The 24324-nt window shown below is 37.3% G+C and overlaps 2 protein-coding genes across 5 annotated transcripts in view; one reads left to right on the forward strand and one right to left on the reverse strand.

Moving 5' to 3' along the window:
* The first annotated feature begins 66 nt into the window (after positions 1-66).
* Positions 67-19000, forward strand: THBS1 (thrombospondin 1). The gene is made up of 22 exons (XM_051977054.1): positions 67-349; positions 1097-1194; positions 1602-2161; positions 2888-2963; positions 3262-3458; positions 3584-3715; positions 4733-4826; positions 6583-6756; positions 7302-7478; positions 7735-7908; positions 8171-8298; positions 8439-8591; positions 9295-9513; positions 9998-10105; positions 10800-10959; positions 11054-11172; positions 13275-13509; positions 14093-14320; positions 14467-14738; positions 15194-15291; positions 15430-15569; positions 16842-19000. Exons 2-22 carry the CDS (start codon positions 1128-1130, stop codon positions 16847-16849), a joined length of 3519 nt encoding a protein of 1172 aa, XP_051833014.1. The 5' UTR covers positions 67-349; positions 1097-1127; the 3' UTR covers positions 16850-19000.
* A 334-nt stretch (positions 19001-19334) lies between these two features.
* The window catches only part of FSIP1 (fibrous sheath interacting protein 1), a 271977-nt gene continuing 266987 nt past the window's right edge, over positions 19335-24324 (reverse strand). For all 4 annotated transcript variants that reach the window (XM_051977060.1, XM_051977059.1, XM_051977063.1 and 1 more), the window contains one exon: positions 19335-22845. In XM_051977060.1, the coding sequence (XP_051833020.1) occupies positions 22790-22845 (56 nt within the window). In that variant the 3' untranslated portion in view covers positions 19335-22789. The remainder of the gene's footprint in view (positions 22846-24324) is intronic.

A 24324-nucleotide genomic window follows, 5' to 3' on the forward strand; every position in this document is an offset into this window, starting at 1 on the left:
GCTCCTAAGAGTCCCCAGGAATGTGCGCGACCCTTTAAAGGAGCACGACTCAGCCTCTTCTTCAGCCACTGCACGGGACCAAGGGAAGCTCAGTAGCTGAAGGGGACCCTGCCAAGCTCTCCCTTTTCCGATCTCCTCATTCCGGAGCCCGTCTCACAAACTCAGCCACTCTGTTCCCGGCGTTTCCTTTGGATTGCTTGAGGATCTCCTCCAGCTGGTACCTGCTCTTTGCTTCCCAGGACTTCGGCGCACCAGCTGCGCTAGGAAGATAACCCAGGGACTGCGCGCTTCCCTGACCCCATCCCTGTAGCGGAGGATCGCTAGCGTCCCGGCGCCTTAAAACACGCAGGTAAGATCATACCCGCCTTTCTGCTGCTTTTGGGACTCGGGCCACTCAGGTCTGTTCTAATTAAAGATTTCTCACTAAACTTTATCATTTCATCATTAAGCCCTCCCCGCCACACATACACACACACTCTACCACCACACTCTGAGGGCGAAAAAATCTTTATTCATCCCATTCACCAGGAACTGCCCCCCAGATCATTAAATTCATTCTCCCTCCCCTATCGTCTTTCTTCCAGCAGTCTCTAGAAATTCACCCCACACACCTCTGAGAAACTCAAGGACAACTTCAGGAGACGTTCTGACTCAGAACCCCAGCTCTACAAGAAAGTCTCAATATTTCATTAACTTCCAAAACATATTTAAAAATGAGGTCTCTCCAGTCGTTTGACAGTCATCCAAGTAAAAGCTACGGCTTCCTTCACAAACGATGTCTCCCCCTCTCTGTGTTTCGCTTTCTCAGGGATCCATTGTCCCCAAGTTTTCCCAGAAAAAAAGTTCCCAGGATTTAAGTGTTTTCCCTACAACTCTCAGTATTTCTGTCCCATTCCATACCATTTTTTTTCAGAACTAGACTGGGGTGGACTGAATAGAACTTCCTCTCCCTCAAGCAAACTTTGAGAGCACAGGGAAATCAGAGATCCCACAAGCACAAGTCCCATCCAGAACTATTTCCCCTTCTCTCATCCCCTTCTCTCTCTGAGTCTTAGCGCTTCTCTGTCCCGATACTGACTTCGCTCGCTCTCCACAGGTTTTGGGTACTGGACACAAACAGCTCCATCATGGGGCTGGCCCGGTGGCTGGTCCTAACATTGCTGCTGGAAGTATGTGGCACCAACAGGATCTCAGGTGAGCCTGTGCCCCAGCCGGCAGGGGGGAGGGGAAGAGGGTGAAATTGGGAGGGGTCAAATTCCAGACCATTTTAGGTAGTGCTCTTGTGGGGCTCCTAGGTACCCAATGATGATTGAAAAGAGAAAAGGCAGGTGCTGGGAGGCAAGAATGAGAACTCTGAATATCCAGATTAAATATAGCTACAGAGAAGAGGTATTCTCAAAGTTGAGTGTTGAGTATTTTCTCTTGCGTGGGAGCCTTGATATTCTAAGATACTTGTGTACTTTTCTGCCAGGATTTCATCCTGTGCGTTTTACTGTTTAATTCACTAAAGTGAACTTCTTAAGCAGGACAACTGAGAGCCTGGCATTCTTAATTCCTGTTCAGCCTTCTCACCACTCACTGAATATTCTACTGTCCCATAGAGTCTGGGAGTGACAACAGTGTGTTCGACCTCTTTGATCTCCCTGGGGCTGCCAACAAGGGTTCTGGTCGCCGTCTGGTGAAAGGTCCTGATCCCTCCAGCCCTGCTTACCGCATTGAGGATGCCAACCGGATCCCCCCCATGCCAGAGGACAAGTTTCAAGACCTGGTAGATGCCATTCGAGCAGAAAAGGGCTTTATCTTCTTGGCCTCCTTGAGACAGTTGAAAAAGACCAGGGGCACCCTGCTGACAGTGGAGTACAAGGATCACTCGGGTCACATCTTCAGTCTAGTTTCCAATGGCAAAGCGGGCACTCTGGACTTGAGCATGTCAGTTCAGGGGAAGCAGCAAGTGGTATCAGTGGAAGAAGCTCTCTTGGCCACAGGCCAATGGAAGAGTATCATCCTGTTTGTTCAGGAGGATAGGGCCCAATTGTATGTAGGTTGTGAAAAGATGGAGAATGCCGAATTGGATGCCCCCATTGAAAGTATCTTCACCAGAGACTTGGCTGGCAGTGCCAGACTCCGTGTGGCTAAGGGAGATGTCAATGATAACTTTCAGGTGAGGTTTCTTTTCCAAATCTAAATCCAAAGAGAATTTTCCAGCTGTCTGACACTAAAAAAAAATTGTTGAGAGCACTTGTAAGTTATAGTGGGTAAAGACTCCCAGCTAGGGAATGATTTTTTTAATAGTATTCTTTTGCAGTTATCTGTTTTGTCTGCTCAGTCACTTGAATCTCTTCAAGTTTAAGAGCCTGTTACAAATGGGTCCAACATGTATTTTTAAGTGAAACATTTGTAACAACAGAAATATCTCTTGTCTCCTTTCTTCTTTAATGCTTAAGTCTCCTTTCCTCCAATAAAGCAACTCTCTTTAAGTTCAGGTACAGTGTTGACTTAGGAGGAGCTTCTTCCTCCCTCCTCTTAAATTCTAAGCAGATTTGGCTCCACTGCTCTAATACTTAATCCTTTGACACACTGGCCTATACTATTACCTACCTCACAGTATTCCTAGTATTTACGATCAGATTGTAATTCCCCAGTGCCTAAATGGACTGAATTCATTGAAAGATTCTAAAGACCTGGCAAACTCTTGAAATGTTGACAAAGTGCACTGCAGAGATGCTGGGATTTTTGTTGAGAATTTATCTAACATGTTAATGTTGAAAAATAACTTTCGTCAATAAGATTGTTTAATTTACAACACTTTATAAATTTGAACTTTGAGCATGATGAGTGAGCATTTCTTGCTTGCACCAAGTAATTATCATTCTGCCTCTGCCACCAGGGGGTGCTGCAAAATGTGAGATTTGTCTTTGGAACCACACCAGAGGACATCCTAAGGAATAAAGGCTGTTCAAGCTGTAAGTTTGCCTTTTTTTCCCCCCCACTGGGGGACAGGAAGGGAAGAGGGCAAAAAAAAAAAAGTTAGGATTAAAGTAGCATTAACAAAAATCACTTAGAATACATGAGATATGTTTGGAATGGTAGCTATGCATACATTGCTCATGCAACATTCCTTGTAAAGATGCAAAAATGACCCATAAGCAACATTCATTTTCACAAAATGGCATCTGGATAAGCTGGAAGTCTTAGGTACCAGCATGCATGGCCATTTGGGAATGCCCTGTAATCGCTTTCCTTTCTTTTGCTTCTTGGTAGCTACCAATCAAATCATCACACTTGACAACCCAGTAAATGGTTCCAGCCCTGCCATTCGTACTAACTACATTGGTCACAAGACCAAGGACCTACAGGCCATCTGTGGTTTCTCCTGTGATGAGCTGGCCAATATGTTCCTAGAGCTTAAGGGACTTCGGACTATAGTGACCACATTGCAAGACAGCGTCCGTAAGGTGGTAAGTGACAGCAGTCATTCTGAAGGAGCCATTTCCATGAGAGCCCTCCCCCACGATGGATGGTCCTGAATTGTTGAAAAGTATAACCAGATACTAATAATGCTTGTTTTTTCAATCCCATTTAGACTGAAGAAAATGAACTACTGTCAAAGGTAGTGAAGAAGGCTTGGACATACCCTGGATGCAGTTATAATGGAGTTAAATATAATAATAATGACATGTGGACTATTGATAGTTGCACGGAATGCCATTGCCAGGTAAAGAGACTTTTAGCAATTTCCAAATAACTAGCAGTATATTTGTCAGGCTGAAATCCCTGGGGAAGTACCCACACAAGTTCTTTCCTAATGTTCAGTAGCCTGATCCCCAAAGTGGCTTAAAAATTTAATTATGGCATCCATATACATTCTCTTTAAACAATGTGAAAAAAACTGTCTTAATTATACCTTAGTCTAGTATTTGAGAGTACAAATCTGCTGAGACAGCTGGATAATTTGGCCACTTTAGTTTAGAAATCAAAGGCTAAGTGTTGAATGTCAAGTAAATGGAACCCTGTTAGAACATTCCTCTCTCTCTTTTTTTTAAAGTCCTGATTTGTATTCAGGTATGACACTGCGGTTCTTTTAATAGAGTGCTGATTGTTGTTCAAATCACTCCACTTGGCATTCTATCAGGATAGGGCTGTTTACCTGACTAGCTGAAACGTACTTCCCAGAGTGTGTGTTTCACTTTAGGCCAGTTTCAGGCATGTGATGGGTGAATGTTTGGAGTTTTCTGGCTCAGGGATCAAAGTTCTTTTTTAAATACTACTCTGTGGATCCTTGAATTGGGGTCTCAATACACTGAATTTCCATTCTCTTCCTGTCTAATCAATTTTGAGTCAGATTTACAGATGACCACAAAAAAAATTGCTTATATATCCTTTATTTTTTTTTAAAAGGTTTCACTTAGCTCTCTTTGCAACATAACAGTAGAATATGACTCATGGTGTTTGGTGGTTCCCCCTGGATAACTTCTGCATGCCATAACACTTCCACTCTTGGCTGACAAGCAATTAAGAGCAAACTCTAGAGAGCTGAGTGACAACTCACTGAGACTGCCTTTACTATTGTGGCAGCTGCAATTCTAGAAGGAGCCAATTTCTCTATGGGATCCAGTCCAGTTAAGAGCTTACAATCCTCACCAAATTCAGCTCAGAACTGGAAATATCATAGCATGTTTATTTCTGGTTACAATCTGCTTAGTAATCCTTTTCTCCCTTTCTTTCTTTGTAGAACTCAGTAACCATGTGCAAAAAAGTGTCCTGCCCCCTCATGCCCTGTTCCAATGCCACAATTCCTGATGGAGAGTGCTGCCCACGTTGTTGGCGTGAGTTCTTTAAATGTTGTAACTTTCTACAGTAACTAGGCTGGTGCACATACATACAAACTGTAGCAGTGCATCCCCTTCTCAATCATACACATGCACCATGCTTCCTGTCCAGTGATCCATTTCAGGATGCTATAGCTGATTAGCTGACAGTTTGTTTTCACTGTGATACAAAAAAACTTAATCACAGCTAGGTCAGAAATTTGAGCCATTATAAGTACTGCCCTGAACACAGAGATCAGGCAGGCTATTGATTGCAAGTATCTAAACTTAGAAAAGTAGGAATGAGTAAAAGAGCATTATCAACTATAATCAGAGCTGTTCTGAGTTAGTTTGCCCTCAGTGCCATTGAGTCAGGGAAATACAGCCACTAAAGGTAGTGAAGGGTTTCTGATGATGATACTGGAATTGAAACAACTATATTTTAATAATATTATGACTAATGTTGTAAAAATACTTTTAGCTATGCAAAGCACTTTGTATATATACTTTTATATAACACATTAAGAAGTGCTTTACACATATTAACTTATTTGATCATTACAGTCTGTGAAGGTGGTACTGATATTATCCCCCTTTTATAGTAAATAGGGTCAGTGAGTTTAAGTTATTTGCTGGAGTCACAAATCTGATCAGAGTCTGCAACATGATCCAAACTCAGGACTTTCTGATTCCAGGGCCTCTATTATGGCACCTAAGGTTCTTGACTTAAATATATTACCCATCATAGCTGAGAAATTCTAAGAAGAACAGAGATAGAAAATGTCTCTAAATAAATAGTAGTTAAGGATTCTCATCACTCAAAAAAAAAAAGCAAGTTGAAACTTCTGTCCCTAACATTTGGATTTTGTTGCCAATAAAAATGAATCACTTTTCAAGGACAACATTGAATGGAATAATACAAATCATTCAAATGATTTGTCATTCTTTTTGCATTTTGTCCAAGAAGAGGAAAATACATAAGAAAATATTTATTCTTTACATAAAAAAAATTCTTGGCCCCAACTCTGAATGATCAGCCCCAACTTAGGATTCTTTTTAGCAATAGTGGCATGAAAATTTAAAAAGAGCAGAGTGAACTGATGACTGAACTCCAAACCTGAATTAAGAACTGCCAGGAGTAACTTCTAACTGATAAGACAGAAAAAGGAAAACACATTCTTTATGTCTAAGGCTCTGGACAACTAGAGTTGATTGTAGTCATGGTGCCTGTGCAGATGAAAAACAAATATTCTCCTCTTGTGAAAGTCTGTGGAGGGAGAGCCCACAAAGCCAGGGGGGAAAGATCAACACATTGATTAACCTCATGACCTAGTTGGAATCAGAGCCAACAGCAACCAAGCTACTTTCAAGATGATCTATGGGACACACTGCCTATGGCTTCTCTAAATACAAAAAGTGACTCAGTCTAGCCGCCTTCTGTGATTCTTGGGACCCGAGAGACTTGAAATTCTCATTGAAATATCTTCAACTGTTGAAATTAATCCCAGTTTAAAAGCTAAGGGGAGAAAGGTGGTGGCAGTGAGTCTGAGAACAGAGAATGAGGGAATGCGTGAAAAATCTAGCCAAGGAGAATTATTAAAGGATCCCAGTGTGCTACACATAGAGGCCTAACGTACTCCCAAAGCTATTAACTAAGGAAATAAAATTCAGCTGCTCTCTTTAGGGATGGAGGAAAAAAAATCAAGGTTGAAATAGGAATGGCTCTGTTTTGTTTTATATTCATGTTCTCAATGGCCTTCTGTTTCCCTTATAGCCAGCGATTCTGCAGATGATGGCTGGTCTCCATGGTCTGAGTGGACATCCTGTTCAGTGACCTGTGGCAATGGGATCCAGCAGAGAGGCCGTTCTTGTGACAGCCTCAACAACCGATGTGAAGGCTCCTCTGTACAGACACGTATTTGCCACATTCAAGAATGCGACAAGAGATGTAGGTATCTTCTTGATTTGCAAGGGTGGCAAATTGATCTCTAAACTCAATGGTGTGAATCATGCACCATTGTGAATGATGCTGTGATATTCCCCAAAGGACCGTTACCTATGTCTTCTCGGTTTTCTGGAATAGCACATTCTAAAATAGTATTTATCTATGAGGCCAGGTGGCACAGTGAATAGAATGTTGAACTGTTGAACTTAAAATCAGGAACACCTGAATTCTAATCCTGCCTTGTATAATTACTAGCTATGCAATCTGGGCAAATCACTTCATCCTTCTCCATTTCAGCTTCCTTATTTGTAAAGTAAGCATAACATAACACTTACTTTACAAGTCATGTGAAATAACATATAAAGAAAACTTTGAAAACCTTAAAATGTTATGCTTAAAATGCTAGTTATTTTTTTATCATCGTCAGTAGCTACGGCTGATTTCAATGTCAAACATTGCTGGTGACACCTAAAAAGGGATATGAGTTTTTGTCTTTCCACAAGGGCTCCAAACTGGTACTGTCATTGATAAGCAACTATTTATTTTAGTCAAACAGGATGGAGGCTGGAGCCACTGGTCTCCGTGGTCATCTTGCTCTGTAACTTGCGGTAGTGGTGAGATCACCAGGATTCGACTCTGCAACTCTCCTAGTCCTCAGATGAATGGAAAACCATGTGAAGGAGAAGCAAGAGAAACCAAGGCCTGTCAGAAAGATGCTTGCCCAAGTAAGTTTAGTCATTAAGGAAGAGATCTGGTCACCAGCTGTCACAGTGGATGACTGGTCAAAAGATAGCTTCTTATAAAACCATACATATTTAGTCTCTTACTTTTAACTTCAACAGCAAGAAAATTATTTGAAAATTAGTTCTATAGTAAAGAAACCCACTATGTTTAATAGCAGCAAAAATCTCTAACTTAAAAGAATATTCCAATATTTCAAAGAAATTTTCCATAGATTAACCTTGGTTTCTTTTCCTGCAGTCAATGGAGGCTGGGGCCCTTGGTCACCATGGGATATCTGTTCTGTCACCTGTGGAGGCGGCCTGCAGAAACGTAGCCGGCTCTGTAATAATCCCAAACCCCAATTTGGCGGCAAGGATTGCGTGGGTGATACTACTGGAAGCCAAATCTGTAACAAGCAGGACTGTCCTATTGGTAAGGGAATCATCAGTTATTTTTTATTGCACATCACAAAACACAGGGGTTTGCATTTAATTACACACTTTCAGTGAGCAATAAGGTAGTTAAAATCCTCTTATCCAAAGGAGTCTTCAAATTCTGAAATGTAAACAGACAATATTCTCCCTGAAGGTCATCAATGGGCAGAAAAGCACAAACACCTTTCTCCATATTTTTTGTTGGAAGCCATAGTAACTTAACCCTAAATCTTACCTGGCTTTTTTTCATCTTGGCACAGACGGATGCCTGTCAAATCCTTGCTTTGCTGGTGCAAAGTGTACCAGTTACCCTGATGGCTCTTGGACATGTGGTGCCTGTCCCCCTGGTTACACTGGAAATGGAATCCAGTGCAAAGATGTTGATGAGGTAAATAATTAACGATTTTCAGCAGCAATTATGTGCAGATTCTAGCCTTCGAACAAGCAATAATCTTGTCAATGATTCTGTATTAAAGATGTAAACATCTTAACATGAGGAAAACCCTTTGCCATTTCTGCTTTCCGCAGTGCCAGGAGGTCCCTGATGCCTGTTTCAACCATAATGGAGTGCACAGGTGTGAGAACACTGATCCTGGCTATAACTGCCTGCCCTGCCCACCACGTTTTACAGGATCTCAGCCTTTTGGACGCGGCGTTGAGCATGCTACTGCTAACAAACAGGTACAGTAGTAGCAAACATGCTTGGCAGAAGGAGAGAAATTCACAGGATCCTAGACTTAGAAAGGACCTCGGAGTGGTCCAGTCTCCTCACGGGGTCTCTCTTGAGCCCCATGTCAAGTGTTTTGCCCAAGTTCAGTCGCAAAGGTAGTAAATGGCAGGTCCTCTGTTTCCAAATCCAGAGACTTTGCCAAGATGCTATGCTTCTGCTCTTGTTCTTGCTAAAGCAAGGGAAGGGAAAAGTTTTAAAATATCAAGCCCTCTCAAAAGGAAAAAAAAAAGATAGATACCCTGTACTTTAGTCACAATAGCCATGGAAACACAATCTGGAGGGGCAGTAATAAATCCAGCTAGGGATGTGATAGGCAGGAGCATTGAGGAGCAAAAGGAAACACTGTGGTATCTAAAAGTGCTGCTAATATAAATGGCGGAATTAATTCACAAGCGAGAATTTAGATTGATAAATTTTTAGTCTACCTAGGAGATGAAAGTTTTAAAAAAAGACAAATGTTCATTCATTTTTAGAAAGTCATTTTGGATTCTTTTGGGAGTAGGAATGAAAGTGAAAAGGCAACTGGAAGACTTCATATACAGTATCTCCCTGACTTTAGGATATTTGAAAAATCGTAACTTTTCTTGTCTGCTTTTGAGGGACTCTGAGAAGCTCTCTTAAAGCGACTAACTTTATGATGGTTCGTGTTTTCAGGTGTGCAAGCCTCGCAATCCCTGCACAGATGGAACTCATGACTGCAATAAGAATGCCAAATGCAATTACTTGGGACATTACAGTGACCCCATGTTCCGCTGCGAGTGCAAGCCAGGGTATGCTGGCAATGGCATCATCTGTGGGGAAGACACTGACTTGGATGGTTGGCCCAATGAAGACCTTGTCTGTGTTGCCAATGCAACTTATCACTGCAAGAAAGTAAGTTGGCCCTGCTCTCATTCCCTTTTGTCAAGAATTTGATGCAATAGTTTTGTTTTGTTTTGTTAATATGATAAAGAGCTGCTGTGGGGCTCAACTTTGAAAATGAGAATTGTAGAGGATCTAATTTAATCTATCTAATGAAAGAGATTAAAAATCACTTACAGTACTGACAACACTAATTAGAAACCATCCCTTTGAGGGTTACATATCACAGTTAATTGTTGTCAGAAGTTATACAAAACAATACCAACTGGAGAGGGTGATTCATACTTATGACATGCACAAACTATTGAGCCTGTGGCAATACAAAATGCCTCCTCTACAATTCCCAAGAATAAGACTGCTTGCCTGCACATGTTGTGTGATTTACTGCAGCCCCAGTGTGTTCTATTTAGCCTATTCAAGCCACAGTATTTAAAGAAAGTCAACAAAGAGAATGGAAATTTGGATTGTAACAAGAATGTTCTTTCTCTTACTTTAGGATAATTGCCCTAACCTTCCCAACTCTGGCCAGGAAGACTATGATAAAGATGGAATTGGTGATGCCTGTGATAATGATGATGACAATGATAAAATCCCAGATGATAGGGTAAAGGACTATACTTGTTTCCCATTTCTTCTTTCATCTTTCCCATTTAGCAGCTACCTAATAGCCTAAAGCTACTTAAAATTAAAGACAATTGCAGGGTTATCAGAAAATGTACTGTTAGTGTATTTCAGAGCTGAAAAATATTGAAAAAAGACTTAAAGAGTCTGAAAACCAGATGAGCTTTTAAAATTAAATTGTCTGCGAATCTTTTTCTCCTGAGCATCTCCAGATGCTACATCCTTTGGGTTAGAGTTGATTAAAAGCTCTTCTCACATTTCTATAAGCTTTCTCCCAAATAGTCTCTATTAATGCCATTCCTAAATTATGTAACAGGTTTACTTTGGGGATACAAGATAGTGATGTCAGAATAGATGAGATGATAATGCTTCAAGAGTCTTTTCTTCAATAACAATGATCTATAATATAAGTAAGAATTCATTTCCATATGTAATTTCATGGCTTTTATTATTATATATTGTGATTTTTTTTATTCTAGGTACTTAGCCAGTCTCTAGAATAGTGCCCAGTATATACAGCAGGGAATTGATATGCTTGTTACCTAGAGTACTCATTAAGTAACTATAAAGCAAATTGTATACAGTTGTGCTGTGAAAAAGATTATACTGTTACCTATTATTGGAGAGTTGGTTTTCATTGTAAATAACAACATTTCTGAATTCTCTCTCCTGTTCAGGACAATTGCCCGTTCCATTATAACCCAGCCCAATATGACTATGATAGAGATGATGTTGGTGACCGCTGTGATAACTGTCCCTATAACCACAATCCAGATCAAGCAGACACTGATAACAATGGAGAAGGAGATGCCTGTGCTGCAGACATTGATGGAGATGGTAAGGGCTCCTGCTTGATAAGCCTTGCAGTCATATGAAATAGGAGGACTTATCTATTTAAAATAATCTCATTTTTCCTTGTTCCTTTCTGCAGGTATTCTTAATGAGAGAGACAATTGTCAATACGTATATAATGTTGACCAAAGGGATACTGATATGGATGGTGTTGGTGATCAGTGTGACAACTGCCCACTAGAACATAATCCAGATCAGGTAAGTGTTTTTAAACATGTATCTTCTAATGGCTACCTTCTAAGCCTTAAACAATGCCATGAGTACACATTACCCCCATTTTCATAATTCATTAGTCTCATAAATTTTATTTATCTTTGATAAATAAATATAGTGCTGAAGTTCTAAGCTTATGAAGCTCTTCTCAGATCTTAATATAGTTTGCATGTGTATTTAATCTTATTTATAAGATTTTACCTAATTTTCTTCCTGGAACCTCACCATACTGAATATTCTGTTCATCTTTGGATACAAAACATGCAAATACTTTTTTGATGAAGGAGAAGATTTGTGACTTTGGTAGATCTAGAACAATGTGCCATTAAAAAAAATAAATATTGAGGAAAAGTTATGTCCTGTATTTGGTCTAGAATTTGACCATGGGAAGATAGATGAAGTGAAAATAATAATTATGCTTGGAGAAACCAGTTGTTTACCATGAATTTGATATTAAAACACGTCATGCTATACCCATAGAAGGGATGCTGGGAATAGGTTTTAGACATAGAAGTTCGACAATTTTAGAGCATTTTTTTAGTGTGATCATTCAGTGACTCTTTCCTCAAAGATAAATTATGTATATTTCAAAAGATTGCTACTTTTCTCTTATTGGCAGTGAAGAAAATAGCTTCAACAAAAATAAGAAGATTTAATCTTTGCTAGAGTAGGCTGAAGGAAAGCCCTACTCCACTTACTCCACTTACTAAATACCTACTATTTCAATTCTATAAAGATAAAGCTTTGTACAATACTTTAAAGAAGTGAGATGGGGGAGAAGCCACTAGGATTAATAGCTTTAGGTACGTAATGTTTGAATGGTCCTAAGGAAGTTCTGATAATTTGAAGACATTTGAGTGTTATGAACTTTACATTTAGAGGTTTGCATAAAATTAAAAACTTCTTTAAGACTCATAAGTTAAGATTCTTCTTTCCCAAGAAAATAATAAAGCTTTACTAAAGTCACTAAAACCTTATTAAATATTATCTTAAGAAGACCCAAGATTCTCTTGAGTAGCCAAATCTATCTTAGAAAGTCTCCAAAACATGAGACATGGTTGACATGTAAAAACATCCTCAACAAGCTGTAAAGTTGAACTTATGGTTCTATATTATGGTAAACATTTCTTTCCCACTAACAAATGTGTCAGTCCTAACATAGCTAAGATCAGATGATCATAAATAAAAAGGAAAAAAATAAGCAATTAACTCTCATTCAATTTCTTTTCTAGAGAGCTGGTCTAGAAAATACTAGGAACACTGATAGCAAAGGAATTCTATTAACTCCTGTACTTTAAAAAAAACTTATTTATGATTAGTATATTCATAGATGTCTAGAATCTGCTCACTCTTAATGCCTATGTTTGTCAAAGATTCTAGTCTTATTTTGTTGTTCTCAATTCTGTGAACACAGAACCAATTCCTTTTGATCTCTGTGTTGCTCTAGAGTTCTAATTAGAGCCTATTACCAGAATTGCATTTACATGTATTTTCTGTACTTTAAGAACATAGAATATTCTTATAACTATCATTTCAGTCTATAATTCATAACACTTTAGTAAATATATCAAGAGCAAGATCAAATGACAGAGATAAGATTTAATCTCAAGATTTCAGCTGTTTTGGGGAATGGAAATAAAAGTTATAGATGTTCTAAGAATCTCTGAAGTTTAAATACTTGGATATTATTCTTTTAATTCACCTTGGTCTGAAATTCTTTGTTTTTCTTTTGAAACTCCAAACATCCCCAGAATTTCAAATTTTCATATATCAATAAGATTTAGGATCAAGAAAAATTATTTTAAAGGTGAAAAGTTTACACATAAGTGAATTTTCTCAGTTGTAGACAGTAAAGGACTAAATGTTTTATTCTCTTTTGGAAAGGCAAAAGCAGTTCAAACACTAGAATTCTCAGCTTTGTGTTAAATAGACAATTGACAACAGATTTTAGGTTCTTTGAAATCAAGAAATATTTCTTACTCACTTTTATATCCCCTTGACACTTAGCATAATATTTTGCTAGTAAACATCCATTAAAAGAATGAATGGTTATTGATTCTTCCATTTTTCTCCTTTTTCTTTTCCAGTTGGACTCTGACTCTGACCGTATTGGTGATACATGTGACAACAACCAGGATATTGATGAAGATGGGCACCAGAATAATCTTGACAACTGCCCCTATGTGCCCAATGCCAATCAAGCTGATCATGACAAAGATGGCAAAGGAGATGCTTGTGACCATGATGATGACAATGATGGTGTGCCTGATGACAGAGACAACTGCAGACTGGTGCCCAATCCTGACCAGAAAGATTCTGATGGTAAGTGGCCTAATCTACAATTTCTACTTTCCTGACAAGAGTATCCGTGATCAAGCAAACAAAAACACAACTGAAGTACATAACAATAACCAAATAGAAAAAGTACTATTATCCTGTGAGATGGACTTTGGTAATATTTTCTGATCCCAGGGTTATTGAAGAAGTTCCATTGTCTCTGCCCTGAAAAAAAAATTGCTTTTTTTTCTGAGACAGTTGGGGTTAAGTGACCTGCCCAGGATCACACAACTAGGAAATGTTAAGTGTTGGAGGCCAGATTTTAATTCAGGACCTCCTGACTTCAGGGCTGATGTTCTATTGCTTTGAAAATATTTATTTTGCCCTTAAAAAAACCTTCACATTGTATCTTAAGTAGTGTGATATAATTTCAATTAACTAAATTGATCATAATGAGTACTAAGAGATTCTCACTTCTAATGACAATTTGGGTGCAGTATTGAACTTTTTGAATCCTACATAATTGTTCCAGGAAAATTAATCTATGAGAAAGTGGAGTTTTGATTTCTGATGATACTCATGCTAATACTTCTGAATTATCTCTATAATCTTCTCTTCTTGACTGTAGGTGATGGACGGGGGGATGCCTGCAAAGATGACTTTGACCATGACAGTGTGCCAGATATTGATGATATCTGTCCAGAGAACTATGATATCAGTGAGACTGATTTCCGGCGATTCCAGATGATTCCTCTGGATCCCAAGGGGACATCTCAGAATGATCCCAACTGGGTTGTGCGTCACCAGGGTAAAGAGTTGGTCCAGACTGTGAACTGTGATCCTGGCCTTGCTATAGGTGAGTATAATTTTTCTTCAAAATAAAGGCATAAAACCATGTAAAATCTGTTATTTAGAGAAGATTCCTTTACATCTAACACATGATAATTCTAATATAGACCCAGCAAAGGACTAACAGTCAACCTGAAATATTTCTTCTTTCAGGCTTTGATGAATTTAATGCCGTGGACTTCAGTGGTACCTTCTTCATCAACACAGAAAGAGACGATGACTATGCTGGCTTTGTGTTTGGCTACCAATCTAGCAGCCGCTTCTATGTTGTGATGTGGAAACAGCTCACTCAGTCCTACTGGGACAGCACACCCACCATAGCTCAGGGCTACGCAGGCCTTTCTGTCAAAGTGGTCAACTCCACCACAGGGCCAGGGGAGCACCTGAGGAATGCTCTGTGGCACACAGGAAACACCCCCGGACAGGTGAGCCACAGCATTGCTAGGCAATAGCAAGAGGAAACATGGGGAAGATTAGCAATAGTAGGGAAACAGTTCTTTGAAAGAACATGGGAGTTTTAGAAGTCTGTATCCCCAGAAGCTTCAATAGCTACTAGTCACACTGACTTTGTACTTAGCTTTGGGTATGATATAGGTTGTGCAGGAAACATACTATGTCTAGGAAGCTCCTTCAAGGACAAAAAGACATTTTGGACCTCGGAGAATAGGAGGATGTCTTCCACTTCCCCAAAGATAAAGCATTTCTGTTCTTTGTTAATAGATACATTTTAGATAAGCCATTCAGGAATATACATCAAATTGGGAAATGTGAAGAGACTCTTTCAAAACACTGCTACTCAGGAACTTTGGGAACCTATTTTTTAGGAAGTGCATTGTTTCCAATGTATTTGACAAAACTTTTCGCTATTGTTTTCCTTCAGGTTCGAACCCTTTGGCACGATCCTCGTCACATTGGCTGGAAAGATTTCACTGCCTACAGGTGGCGTCTTAGCCACAGACCCAAAACTGGCTTCATCAGGTAATCATACTGATAAATTGGTCATGGATCAATATAATTTTATAGCAGTTTGGTGAAGAGAGGAGGGTGATACTACCAAGATTTATTTTTTCATTTGAAATGACTTGGGTTACTTATGATTGCTTTGTTTTTTTTTAGAGTGGTGATGTATGAAGGAAAGAAAATCATGGCTGATTCAGGTCCCATCTATGACAAGACTTATGCTGGTGGAAGACTTGGATTATTTGTCTTCTCTCAAGAAATGGTGTTCTTCTCTGATCTTAAATATGAATGCAGAGGTAAGGCTAATGGAATCAATTCAGTAATAGTTAAATCTCAATGAATAAGACTAATTGGAAGAAGGACAGTGTGAATCAATGAAAAACAAGTGAGAATTATAGATAGCTTTAAAGAGATAAAAGGCTTCTTAGCTTAGTGGATAGAGAATTGACCTAGAAACAAAGAATTGCAGTTTGGATTCAAGTTCCATTTCTGAGATAGACTGCTGGTCTTCACCATTTAATCTCTCACTATTCTGGACAATTCTCTAAGACTATAATGTTCACTCAGGATTTAACTATAACAATGACATTAAAAGCCTAGTGCCTGGACTTATTCTTTAAGAGAAATAATAATTATCTAAATTCCAAGTAACTAATGTTAAATCAAGTACACCCTGAAATTTCCCCTGAAATTTTGTTTGGCATATTTTAAAAAATAAATACTGCATAGTTCATTACTGACTTTGGTGCACTTTCCAAATTAGCCCAGATTGCCAATAATGATATTAATTAATGAGCTTTTCTAACAATTAATTTAAAATAATCTAAATCTTATCATTCAAGGCATCTTTCCTTAAACGAAGAGAAAAAGGCTGCATGGTAATCTCTGTTAAACTTACCTTCAGTCTTACCGAAGTCTTTTGTATCTTTTCTTCACTCCATTAATATTTGCTAAGCACTTATCAAGTGCCCAGAACTGTTCTAGAAACTCTTTCCATTTGTTTGAGCTAGTGAGAACAGAGTATAAAAGGATGACTGATGACCAAGCTCATAAATGAGCTCTAAAGGGTGGTAAGGTTTTGGAACAGAATTTAGAAAGGATATTTCATAAGCTCAGCTGTTAAAGATTACATATAATGCAGCATAGCTGTAGTTGTTAAATCCTAGCTGCTAAAATTTAGGATACAGAATACTATTTCGAGGCCCTGGGTTCAAATTCCACTCTTATCAATTACTACTATCAATTACTACAACAATGCAATGTTGATCAAGTCACTTAACCTCTCTGAGACTCAGTTTCTTCATCTGGACAATTAGAGAGTTGGAGTAAATAGCTTCTAAGGTCCTTTCCAGCTCTGGATCTATGATCCCATTTGATCCTATAATCATTAGCATCATTGGCAATTAATGAATTTATATGGAAATACATGAATAATCTTGAATTCTGCTTATAATTTTTATCATTAAAAATAAAAAAATAATCATATTGCCTCCTCCATTGTTAACTGACTGATAGTGATACTGCAATGCCTATATGAACTTAATGGCATTTATTGTTTCTTCCTACAGATTCCTAATCACCAAACTGTTGCTCAACAGACTGAACTTTCAAAATGCTGTGTTGCACCTTCTAAAACAATGGACTTTAAGAGCCCCTGAGATCATCCTTTTCCTCCTCTGTCTTCTGTTTCACTACATGTGGATTCTAAAATATGACTTACCTCCAGAAAATGCTACTTAAAAAACAGACTCGTCATTCAGACTCTATGGAACAAGAAGACATCTTTCAAGGCTATAAAGGATTACTTTTAGTCTACAGTTGAGCAAGAAAAAGCGTCTGCTTGATTCAGTCGGAAAGATGTTTGCTATGCTGTTGATTACAGGGTACTTATGCTGCCTCTGCAATTGGCAGCTCCATGAAATGGCGTTTTATAAAGAGGACATATCTGGATGAGCTGTGAATTCTATCAAAAGCATTTTCATACATGTGAGGGACAGGTCAACTGGTTGATTAGCAAAAAAGAAACTCCCCTTACTTACCCTCTTGTAAAAATGGATGAGGTGGGTTGGGAGAATGTTTCTGGGGCAGAGGGAGGCAGGTAAATCCACATAACATGTCTGGAGAAAACATGGAGGAACTGTTACATGTTTGATAATGAATTTTTTTTGAGGTGAATGAAAAAATTATTGCTGGACTTCAGGATACTGTCCAACAGTATTAGCTGGTTAATCCTTACCAATAGACACTTAAATGGAAGAGGGGAGAGAGGGAAGAATTGGCACACTGGATTCCCAGCCCTCTCTACCACCACCACCTTTAAAACTCCAACATGGCAGTCACAATTAACTGATGGAAGGCAAAGCTTCCCTGCCATTGTTTGGTTAAAGATGATCTGTTTTATTCCAGATGTAGCTTTTGCAGATGTAGCAAAAAAGTAGGAAGACCTACCATCTCAGTGAGCACACATGTTGTCCTCCAAGGAATAGGCAACTGTGCTTATATTTTATGGTTAGAAAGGCACAAAATTTATTAGCAATCTAAGTAGACATTCCTTTTTATCTTTTTTATCAGTGTCATGGACTTTTATAACTCTCTTTCTTGGATTGTAGATTTTTTAAAAAGCCCTTTAAAATGTAACATATTTATTTTTTATCTTTCCTGGATGACCTATGACTGAAGGACTATTCAAGAAACAAGGAAGAAACATAGAGACTATCCATATAATCATTGTTACGAGTCTTCATGACTGTAAGATTGTAAATACAGATTATTTATTAACTCTGTTCTACCTTGAATTTAGGTTTAGTTTTGAAAGTGCTTGGATCAGATAGTTGAAATTTATCAACTACAAAAGAGTAAATGTCCCCTAAGAATGTGGCTCAAGAAGAAGCAGTGAGTGGGGGTATTCTTTCAATTAGTAAGTGTGAGTGATTGTTTTTTCCTGGTCTTTTATGTTTTTGTTTTTGTCTATGGGCAGTTTGGTTGGCTGTAGATTAGTGGATTGACTTTTAGATGACTAAGAATGCCAAGAGGCCTTTACATACTGTCTATCCCGATCTCTAGTGTCTGTTGCCAGGGAGAGGGAAAACCATTTATACCTGTTACCTTTCATTTTTCCAAAAGAGAAAAAAAATGACAAAGGTGAAACTTATGTACAAATATTACCTCATTTGTTGTGTGACTGAGATAAGAACCTTCTCATCAAGTGGAAAGAGTTTTAATGTCCAACAAACTTTTAAAGCTACTGTAGTACTAAAAACATTCAATGTTGTACATAGTATAAAAAAAGAAACTTTGCAGAAATGTATTCCCTGTAAGAAAATGGCACCAAAATGTTAAATACAATTTCTAATGTTATGTTTTTCTGTCATCCTGTATACCGTTGCTTTATTTTTATAAATTATTTTTCTCATTGCCATTGGAATAGATATCTCATATTGTGTAGATATGCTATTTAAATAATTTATCAGGAAATGCTACCTGTAAAGTTAGTATTTCTATTTTTATAAAATGTTTGCACACTGAATTGAAGTTTTTTTTTTGCTTTTTTCTCCCTCCCCTCCCCCCCAGGTTTGTACTATTTGCATATATTCTTTTTTTCTAAGAATGTGGGGTTTTTAAAACACATTTTTTATCCATTTTACAGTTTAAAGCAATGTTAAATTGTACAGTTTCTTACATACAAGGAACAACAATAAATCAATATGGAAATTTATATTTACAGTTACTGATTCTCATATGTCATTTGTTCTCTATGATTTCACTTTATGAAACATTAGTAGATTCTATACTTAATGAATTCAGTATACACATAGTACTTAACTATATCAGGTAAACTTTCTAAAAGACTTCTACAGAACCTGATCTAATTCTAGTACATACTTATTCAGCCTGCAATCTTAGGAATATTTCAATATTTATTTTTTAATTTAATTTATTTTTAAAATTTCTTCAACATTAATCCTTGCAAAACCTTGTGTTCCAATTTTCTCCCCTTTCCCCCACCCCCTCCTCTAGATGGCAAGTAGTCCAAATATTTTTTTAAAAAAACATCTAAAATATCAATCTACAAAGAATAACATTTATTTAGTTTTAATCTCAAAGAATAACAAAGAGAGAAAGAAAGGAGTACAGTCAAGTCACAAAATTGCCCAAATAAATTAAAGAAAGCCTTGGGTGGGTATACAGGGTGAATGCTGGGTAAAGATTTTCAAAGCATGTAGACAATTAAGTATAGTTTGACAAATCAAGTCAAGTAAAACAGAATTCCTTTTTAGAACAGGGTTCTCAACCTGAGTCTGGATAGATTTTGAGGGGCTCAGGTTCTTGTACAGGAAAAAAAAATACATTTGTATTTGCATTAACATTTAATTATTCAATTATTTTAAAACATTTTAAGGAGACGATGGTCTTTATTATACATTGTTAAAGGGTCCATTCTCACACACACATACACATACACTTATACAATACATATGAATGATATATACAAGCACATGAGTTTGCACTAACAATTTCTGCTTTAGAAAACATGAACAAAAACCCATAGTCAGAACTAGATGAAGATAAAAAAGTGCGGAGCATTTAGAGTTAGAATAAGAAAAAAAAAAACCACTTGATAACTGACTGCTCGAAATGCTAAGGAGTAACAAGAGCAATACTCAAGTACACATATTGTAGCAGATCACATTTAATCACACAGAATATTGACTGCAACTGTTCAATTTTATCTCCAAAATGCAGAAATGAAGCAGAAATACCAAAAGCAATGACTGTGGTATGCTGTCCAAGAATCTCAATGAGGTGTTATTCCAGCAAATTATCTTTTGAGAACCAATATACCATTCAGTCTAAAGACAGTGGGAGACTGAGTAGGTACCAGTAGCAGAGCAGGTTAAATCAATAAGATGTAATTTCCAGAAAACAAAAACAGAAGGTAGAACATAGGAAATGATTTCTTTTTTTAGTCATTCCCTATGTTTCTCTCTAGAATGCTGCTAAATTTTGCTTTTGAGATCAGTAAATTTCATGAAAATAGACGTTAAAAATGGAAACATCGTCATTGAGATTTTAGTTTTTTCATATGACAACAGTTCATTATGTATAATAGTTCTGAACAGAATTACATTATTAGAGAGTAATAAATTGCAAGTCCCATAGGCTTTTATAATGAAATGGTATCAACATTTTTCTTTATGACCCTATAAAGAGCACCAGAAATAGACAAGTTCACCTTACTACTCTTAATTTCATCACCAAGAATGATTATTCTTTCCAGATCATTTCCCCGGGTACCTTATTTTAGGGCAAATACTTGGCCTCAAAAAGAATCTTAATTGAGGAACAAAAGCATCTTTCTTTTTCTCCCTGAGACTGAATGACATTTTATTTATTTTTCTAATATAGTTCACATCGAATAGTAATTCTAAAATTACCTACTTGGCTCATTGATAAGGGGAATGGTCTTAATATTGTTGATGGCATTGGAAAGTGATATCTTTAGTGTAAGGAATTCTCAGATAAGGATTCGCCATCTTCCAATTCTGGTAGATACATTCTAGGTAATTTAAGTCTAGAAGACTAAAACTAGGGTCACACAGCCAATCTGTGTCAGAGGCAAGACATAAACTTAACTGTTCATGGTTCTGAGACCCATGGTTCTATCTACTGTTACATTGCTTTTTGTTTGTAATGGGTGACAAATTTAAAAACCATTTCTGTTTTGCCCTTCTTCTTGAGAACTATAATAGAATGTATCTCTCTGCAAAATCTCATTTATAAAACCAGATGTGTTTTAAGAATACATAGACATTGCCTGGAAATATTTCTCCAGTCTAGAAATATTTGTATTTTCTTAAACCTTTAGTTGTATCAAATCATTAATGGAGACAGCTCTTAATCAGGAAAGAAAGTTGGATTTAGGAGACAGCAAGGAAAGGAAAATATTAATGAAGCTGAAATCCTCAGGGAAGCTAATGAATAATCAGGACACAAACAGTCAAATCTAGGTCTCCTCAGGTCTTCCCATTAACCCTTACTCATTCTGTAATTGTGCTGAGACAATGTGTATTAATGGATGGATGGATGGTAGTGAATGAATGAATGAATGAAAAAGCATTTAGTAAGTGATTACTACATTCCAAGCATTGTGTCCAATGCTGGAGATACAAACTCAAAAGAAAAATAACCCCTGTCCTCCAGGAACTTACATTCTAACACAAGGAAAAACACTTTATATAGGAAAGTGGTGGCCAGGGAGAGGCACTTTGGATCAGACAATCAAGTGAGTTCTTTGGGGGAAAAAATATGCCCTGTGAAAATTCTGTCATTTGTTAAGATAACACAAAATAGTGTATCATATAATATGTCACACTGAATTTGTTAGGAGACTCTGAATTCATTGACAGTGACATCTGCTGGCACTGGTATAAAAGACCTCTTGGCATCAGTATAATTACATTGACATGGTAGAGCCTTTACATTAACATGAAGTGTTTTCATTTTAAACCAGTGAACAGCATATTACAGAAGAAGGGCCTGAATGTGAAATTTGCTTGTCAACAATTTCTTTTAAAAATAGCTATGGAATTCATTAAAATGGACCAAGTAAAATCGACACAATTGCAATTACTAATGTTATCCAAGATCAGTCTGTGATAATTTGCCAGCATGAAACAATAATGTTTCATGGATATGATTCAGAATTTCAAAAATGGCATAATAGATTGTTCATTTCCTGAATCAAAAATGGAATGTGTTCCTACTTTCAAAGCCAAATCAGCCTATATTGGTTTGACATAAGATATTTTAGTGTGAGTCCAAATTACTGACTTGTCCCTGTAGTATGCTTTTTTCTCTAACTACCATCAAAGAATTATAAATATTATAATTGTCTGAAAGACGGCAAATAAAGGTAACAACAAACTTCTATTTGCTATAGATGATTGGTGAGGAGTCAGGACATGATCATCTGACAGACTGTTCTGTGGTAGAATGAAAGAAGCAACTATGAAAACTTGTTAAAAAAAATTGTACATTTTCTCTTTGTTTTTTTTTTCCATGCCTTTAAACTATAAAGATGATAGTATAGGGATTATATTCTATGGTGTGGTGAAAAAGCAGAAATCTAATAAAAAAATAGCAAAAATTGACAGTAGCTACAATGAGGTTAAGATACCCTTAAAATTAAAATTAAAAACCAGTGGTTACACAACATTACAGGAAAGGAAAAATGATGAAAAATCAGGTCTGTTCCTGCATTCAGCCCAGTGACATATGTACAATAAGCAATTAGCAAAAGCATCTGTGAAAGAGTTCACATACTTAAATTATGAAAAAAGTGAATTAATTAATTTTACAAACAAATGAAGATGAAATGACATCAATACATTCAGCCCTGAGGGAAGCCTTCACTGAATTCAATGATCTAGTAAAGTCAATCATATGGAAAAAAGCTTGCCTTTCAACTAGATTTACTAGTCTAGAGTCTAAAGTACATCCTAACAGTTTGTTTTCCTTAGGAATCTCTGTCTTCCTCTTCTTCTTCTGTCTTGACTTCTGTGGTTAATTCATCTGTGCAAGAAGGCAAGAACACCATTATTAGGTCATGAGAATATGTGCATGAGTAAACGCATGAGCAAATTGGGGGGGGGGAGGAAGGAGGAGGAGAACCACAGAATTTTAGAGTGAAAAGAGACCTTAGAAATAATCTAGTCTGGTTTTTCTTTTTTGACAGATGGAGAAATTTTGGCCTAAAGAGGGGAAAGGATTAACTACATAGTTCATGGGAGATGCTTTTCAGCCTTATGCTTTTCTACCACCTTTGACCATAAGGAAATAGATGGAAATAATTTCTAACAATTAGAGCCATCTAAAAGTGAGACAGACTGCCTTAAGAGGAGATAGGTTCCCCTTCACTAGAAGTCTTTGAGCAGAGACTCAAAGACCATTTCTCAGATATGTTGTAGTAAGGATTCTTTCTCAGTATGGGTGGGGAAAAAACGGTCATTTCAAACCCTAAAATTCAGTGATTCTCTAGGTTTATGAATTCACAAAATTAGCTTAATAATCCAATAACATTCTCCTTTAATATTTACTGAGGATTACAATGTACTACGTGTTATGCAGCTAAACAGAGTAAGCCAAAGAAAGCCACCTGGCCCTTCAGGAGCCTCCATTTTAAATAATGGTTGACAAATATTTGCTGTTTGGTGGCTCCAAAGAACTTGATGACTTAAGCTTGGGAGTGGTAATGTGGAATGAAATAATCATGTAGATTCCCAATGATATGGGTGATAGAAAAAGAACTTAGGAGATTTTGAAACTTGGAATCTGAGGAACTAAATTCTTCTCCTAAAAAGAAAAAGCAGAAGTAGTCATTTGATTTTTAATTTTTTAATTCTGTGTTGTCTCTAAAAAATGGAGTATGGACTACAAATTACATTAAAAGGAAACTGATTAGAAGAAATTCCCCTTTTAATTTCTTTTGTAGAGGTTGTGTTAAGGAGTTTTCTAACAATTCTTTTACAAAATATGAAACCTGCTCTGATTGTGTCAAAAAGGAGCAATATGTTTGGCAGCACATATACATTTATCATGTCCCTGGAGGGTTTAAAATAGTCACATTTTGGAAAGTTGAGGACAATCCAAATCAAAAACCAGAAGCAGAGAAAAAACCTAGATCCTGTAAAGGAATTCTTCTTGGGGGGGAAAGAAGGGAAACAAACTGATTTTCAGAGATCGTCAGAATGAATGAAAAGGTATGCATTAAGAACTTACTATATATGGGCCAAGTATTGTCCTAAACACTAGGGACACATTTTAAAAAGCAAGATAATTTGTGTTCTAATAATCTAAAGGGGAGGAAAAAATATATAAGGAAAGTAGAGGCCGGAGAGGGGTGATTAGTTTTTTTGATTTATGACCTGAAGGAGTTAATTATGAATGGTTGCTAAACAAAATAGAGTGAGAATGGTTTTCCAAGTCTAGTGAATGGCACAGAATTAGACTATAGAATTAAATAAAGGAAGCTCGTGGAAAAACATCTTAGAT

This window comes from Antechinus flavipes, chromosome 2, assembly GCF_016432865.1.
Source record: "Antechinus flavipes isolate AdamAnt ecotype Samford, QLD, Australia chromosome 2, AdamAnt_v2, whole genome shotgun sequence".
NCBI lineage: Eukaryota > Metazoa > Chordata > Mammalia > Dasyuromorphia > Dasyuridae > Antechinus > Antechinus flavipes.

Bases quoted from the DNA above. Each gene is read 5' to 3' on its own strand.
- THBS1 (XM_051977054.1), top strand. From the start codon at position 1,128: ATGGGGCTGGCCCGGTGGCTGGTCCTAACATTGCTGCTGGAAGTATGT. The intron at 3,459-3,583 runs GTAAGTGACAGC...AATCCCATTTAG, and splicing joins AAGACAGCGTCCGTAAGGTG to ACTGAAGAAAATGAACTACT. The intron at 8,299-8,438 runs GTAAATAATTAA...TGCTTTCCGCAG, and splicing joins AGTGCAAAGATGTTGATGAG to TGCCAGGAGGTCCCTGATGC.